The sequence below is a fragment of the Capricornis sumatraensis genome, chromosome 2 (genome assembly GCF_032405125.1).
Source record: "Capricornis sumatraensis isolate serow.1 chromosome 2, serow.2, whole genome shotgun sequence".
NCBI lineage: Eukaryota > Metazoa > Chordata > Mammalia > Artiodactyla > Bovidae > Capricornis > Capricornis sumatraensis.
The window spans coordinates 170250618-170256740 of NC_091070.1; the positions used below are offsets into that span (position 1 = coordinate 170250618).

General features: G+C 34.7%; 1 protein-coding gene across 1 annotated transcript in view; it reads left to right on the forward strand.

Moving 5' to 3' along the window:
* The window catches only part of SLC44A5 (solute carrier family 44 member 5), a 248593-nt gene extending 243180 nt beyond the window's left edge, over nt 1-5413 (forward strand). The window contains exon 24 of the mRNA XM_068961184.1: nt 5307-5413. Coding sequence (XP_068817285.1) covers nt 5307-5413 — 107 coding nt within the window. The remainder of the gene's footprint in view (nt 1-5306) is intronic.
* Nucleotides 5414-6123: the final 710 nt, after the last annotated feature.

The window sequence follows — 6123 nt, forward strand, 5'->3', positions numbered from 1 at the left end:
GCACAAAGCTCTTCCTTTGGCTCTAAATGGAACGGGAATGTTTAATCTTTTCCTAGCACCCCAGTGGTTTGTCAGGAAAAGCCATCTACAAAATACCACATGAACAAACTTCAGCTCAGGTATGAGATTGAAGAAGGAACACGGGAATGAGGTAGCTTAAGACATAGAAGAGACAGAGCTTTCAAATGTTCAGAAAGCTTTCATCTCAAATGCTAATTATGGGAGTCAAACTGGGAGAGCCCACCGGGATCTTCCCCATTTTTGTAACTGAAAAGTTTTCTCAAAATGTATCCGAGGAAATGTCTAGAACCTACCAGTTTCCAGTCTTTGGAAGCTGTGGCAAGTCTTGTAGATTTTAATTTTGACAGTGGATTCTAAATTTGAGAATGAAGAAATGTTTGGCACTTGTCAATATTACTATATTCTACTCATCTATATTGCCAAGTTCTTAAAAATCAGGTGTAATTTCAGCCTTGTTCAAAACATCATGTGTTGAACGTGAACTTTTTTTTTCTTCAATATTCTTGTCATTGATAATAAAGAACAAGAGAAACTAAATTGTGTTTCTCTTCCCTCTCCAGCTGTTACTTTGGGCAACATCTAACTTTGGAAAATATTCTCCTTAAATGATATTCCAAACCAAATTCTGATTGTGTGGAACTGTACCTTTTGTTGTTGTTGTTGTTTTTTCTGCATACCGCTTTATACCTATTATCTTGACTGCCAGAAAACTGGTATGTTTAAAAATGCGAACCACTTGCAAATACTCTATTTTATAGTAACTTAGCATCCTTTCAACATTACAAAGAAATGAGAATTCTGACCCCAAGATAGTAGAAAACAATACTTGTAAATGATTATTATCATTATTATGTGATTGATACTGTAGTTCCTACCCATTCCTCAAAAGTAATAATGATATAAAAATATGTGATATAGAAATATGATTAAGGAAAAAAGAACAAAAATGTTCAGCATCTATGATGTTTCCTCCTTAGCTTTTCATTTTGTAGCTGAGGAGAGTCACTGTGAGGTCCATTGTAAAAATCTGATAAACCAATAATCCAACCATTCCTAAGAGAGTATGGTGAAAAATAACTTAGAAATATTCTAAGTGATTATGCTATATGGTTTTATATAATATTTCTTATCCTTTATTTCATAATAAATAAAGGCTAAAAATAATATAATATTTTAATATACTAGTAAAAACAGAATCAAGTTGCATTTATATATTTATTGAGGTATTATCAGTTGTGAATTATATGTATCTGCAAGAAATTTAATTCTATGTAAACTTCTCCTTGCTTCTCAGCATCATTCTGATCCTTTCCCCCAACCACCCAGCAGATGTGTGCTCAGTGAATACCCATCATCTTACTATTAGCCTAAGCAAAGCAGGAATATAAACTCATTTATTACAAAAGTCATAAGACATTGCACTAGCTTTGGAGTGTAATCTGAGGCAAACTGCAAGGATTTAGGACAGGGCACCTTTTAGTTAGCAGCATGAGATCTGAAGTAGGTGTCTAGAAACTGGGTCCTCACCTCATCCTGATTGACCCAGAGCTTTCAACTTTAGGAGGATCATTTGACATCCCTGGGTCTCAGTTTCTTCATCTGTAACATTAGTGTGTGAATTACCATTAAGAGCAACTTTGAACTCTGAAATTCAAGTATTCTCTACATGTATCATGCCATACGTTTTATTCAGCTTCATCTCAGAGGATAGGGCAGTTTACCTTTATGAACTGAACAGTTGCAGAATTTAAAGATAACACCTTTGAAAGGACATTAAAGATCTTATTAACCTTTAAACTATCAAAATAAACCTCTTTGGGAGTGGGTGGGATTTACAAAGTTTTAGTGCTTCCTGGCAGAAGTTGAAGCTTCTAACTTTGACTAGCATTGGCTACTTAACTGCACTAATTTGTCTTATATTTGACTTTCTAACACTGCTTTCTCTGGTTTTTCCCTGTTCAACTCTCCAAATTCTAAAAATGCATATAATTATTCTGCCGCTGCTTGCTGCTTTTGCCTGCTTTGGCTGCTGCATATACAGGTGAAGATCTGGAAAGAAATGATGGATCAACAGAAAAACCCTACTTCATAACCCCTACCCTGCACGGAATTCTGAACAAGAAGCAACTAGTTCCCCAGAAGCAGAAAAAGTAGAAAAGCTTCCAACAGTGCCATTTACTTTTAAGTAGAAGTTTTGTAAATTAGGTCATTTGTATTGGAAAATGATGCTTTTAAGTAATGTGAAATTTCAGTACCTATTCCTGAAAAGCAAGAACCTGGTACCGTCTGAGGTATCAGGCAGTTGAGGACAGTAGCCTCTGTGAACTAGAATACTTTATAGACTGTGGTTCCAGCTGAAGAGCAAGCTGTAAACGTCACATGTTTTCTTAAAGTCTATAGCTGAAAGTGTTTCCAAACTTTTATAACTTGGCATGCTGTTTTCCATTGCAGCACTTTGATGACCTTTCTTTTTACAAATGTATATTTGTAAAAGATATTCAGGAAATTTTTGAAAGCACTATAAATGTATAATCAAGTAGCCATAAACAGGTTGATTTATAGTTAACCAGCATATGGTACTAAAGTTGTAAATGTGGTGCTATGGTTATATTTATACTGTTCAAGCAAGTTGACAACATCCTAAACTGTGATTAAACTTATATTAATGGTTCCCTGGGAAGTATATTTCAGTAAGTGATTCAAGACCATAATGAACATATAGATGCTAAGGTTATACAGGTTCCACAGAGAGCATTACTAGGTAAAAATTACCATGGAACCTTCATAGGCCATTTTGTTGTCATGAAATTAAAGTTGAATCTGAGTTCTAGAATATCATTTTTAATGATATGAACCAGAGGCCACCATGAAAATATTCTGAGCAGAACTGAGATGGCCACATAACTCGCACCCTTTGTCTATAACCCAAATAGAGATTAATCTTTATGTCCATCATATAAGAAATGGGTATGGATGTGTTTCAGAGAGTGATTAAATCTTTTATGAGCATGCCTGGTTTTCTAGATTAAAGAGATCATGTGGGTTTGTTCTATAAAAGTTTAATTTTAGCTTAACTTTCAGTGAAAAAAGAGAAAAGATAAGTAAGACTTCAGATTTTACCCTAAGGAAACATTAGCCCTCCATAGGTACCTCAGCTGGTACCTTTACAAGGGGCATACTGTGGATTAGATCTCTTCCTGAAGGGTTCAGGAGGGAGGTTATTCTTCCACCTCTGCTGACCAGACCAACAAACCAGGCTCTGTCAGCCATGCCTTAGTCTTTTGCATGGTGGAGCAAAGCATGAATCAGACACCCACGTACCTTGTCTATCCATCTCCTGTGTACAAGAGCATAAGATATGGTGAACAGTGTGAAAATGTACCCCAAAGGAGTACTGGGTCAACAGTGTCCTTTTGGCTTTTACACTAAGTTTGTGTATAAGGATTATTTATGTCTTGACAAAAAGGAGTATGATCTGGATATAATCCATGTATCCAAGAAGAGAGTTAGAAATGTAAAACTGTGTTATAAATTAACATGACTAGTAATTTACTTAACAACCCTGAAATGTGGGGTCACTGACTTTCTACCAGCTTAATAACAAGAAGCCAATGAATAGGGGAGAGTTTCAAAATATTGGTCCTTATATGGCCCCCATCTTATTCTTGGCTTACTTTCTTTTACGATTGTAATCAAAAGCATCATTTGGCTTCATATCTTGGCAAAAGCCTTCTTCACTCTTATGCTCCTTGAAGTATAATTCAGAGAAGAGTGACAACCTATATTTCTAGATAGTTGTTATTATTATTTTATTCAATAATATACCTGGATGAGAGGGGAGTTTGGGGGAGAATGGATACATGCATATGTATGGCTGAGTCCCTCGTCTGTGTGCATAAAACTATCACAACATTGTTAATTGGCTATACTCCAATTTAAAATAAAAAATTAAAAAGAAATACAAGGTTCACAACAAAAATCTAGCAAAATAGTTACCTCTATCTTAAGTGCTGAAAATTATAAGGAGTAAGTCCCCTTTTAGGAGTAGTTGAAAAATTCATAATGATGAAACAAAACGATTTTTAATTTTCTGTTATGTATCAGAATCACTCTGAGAATTTGTTATAAATATTGCTACCTGTGCTCCCCACCCCAAGAGACTCTGATGTAAGTATTTTTGTGTGGGGCAGCTTGTGAATTATTTAAAAATTCTCTAGTGATTCTGATGCACATAAAAGTTGAGAAATAAATAAAACATAAATCAATGTGTGGGAAATTAGTTGCTTATTTTCTACTTATATTCTTGGCTATTCTAGGAATTAGAAAATTATGAAAGACAAAGGAGATTCATTTGGAGATTGCTAGCAGTCAAAACTTCTATTTTTAGATTCTTGGTACTAGATGGGACCCATGTATTAAATGCTTAACATTAAAACTGCTGATTAGACCAGAAGACTCGCCACAGTAAAAGTATTCATTGAACAGTATGGAGATACATTCTAAACTTGACTATAAGAATATAACTCTTGGGTGCAAAAATCATAGGAAAAGGAATGTTGTTTGGTTCGGTATTTCTTAATAATTTTTTTAATAATTAGAAAGCTCTAAGCAGAAAAGTTTTAACCCATATTATGTGCTTAATCTAGTTAGAAAAGTATTTTTCATCAATTACCTCTGTGTAATTGAAATATTTAGAGAAAAATGGGTGTTGTTTTTGAGAAAACTTTGGAAGCCACTTAGAAAGAAATTAAATAACTGAAAAAATGGAGAAAATGATGCAATATGTCTCAAAATTTGCAGTTCAAGGACTTGAAATATACTGAAAATTTACAAATCTTTTTAGAAAACTAGACTGCTTAAATTGTTGCTTGAAACACAAAAGCAATTTTGAATTAATACAGTAAGTTAGAAGGCAAATTCAATACATAATACGTTTTAGGAAAGTGAAGGTGAATTTTAAAATTCCTCATATATCTCTTGATTTTTGTATAATTACGTTTCCTCTCTAAAAGAAGAGAAAACTTGTTTTCTCAATTGTGCAGCTGAGAGGCAGGTGCTATTGGCAGAATCAGACCTGGTACACAGAATGAGATACTATCTTACTGACATAAAAACAAGGGCTGATTGTTTTCTCATAGTTATGTTTACAGTAACGTTGATGCCAAACTATGCCGTTTTTTAAAATAACATTTTGAGCTGCTGTGAAGCAAGTATACAGCAGATGGCGATGTTACTTCTCTTACACTTGTGCTTTGATATTTACCCTGTGCCATTCTTCCTCCTAGTGGAAGATTTAGAAAGAAACGATGGTTCTGCCGAAAAACCCTATTACATGAGTCAGTCTCTGATGAAGATTATGAACAGGCGAAATGTAGAAACCAAGAAGCAGTAGAAGTGCAAACTCGGGCCATCCTGCAGCGGCGTCACCTTTGCTCATCTCCTGCGTCTGTGCTGCACTTCTCCCATAAGCGCTCTGAGTGCGGAACCCTGTATTCACCACCTTGTTGGCTTTGATTTGCATGTTTTATACCAAAGCTTATATTGTAATATGTGAAGCCATCAGAAGTTGCAAGGGAATTGTTAATAACACGAAACATTTTTTATACTAAGATCTTCTGTTTGGTAATTCATTTTTAAAGAGAATGGCTTGGATGTTTTGAAAATGCTAGTGAATATGTTAATATTGTTTTAAATATTAGATTGAAAATGATACATTATTTAAACTAATAGCTCCTAATATATTTTTTAAATTACAACTAAAAGACTTCTGCAGGGAAAATTGGTAAGCAAAGTGAAAGAGAAGATTTTAAAGTTTTCCCCACTCCCATTTGACAGTAAATCGGTAAAAGGAGCACTCCACTCCAGATTCTGCTGTAAGTACAGACTGTTTCCTATTAAACAAACTGTCAGTCATCCAGCCTTTACTACTTCGTCCTCTCTGACAAAGTGCCTTACTGGCTGTTTAATATCACCCAGCTTTTGTGGGCAAGTTTACAAACATTGTTTAAAAAAAAAAATCCTGCAATGTTTAGTGATTAAAACAAGTCTTCTTGCATTTGTTTTCCTCTTAGCTTACTGGTTGGAAACCATTTGTTATTTCAC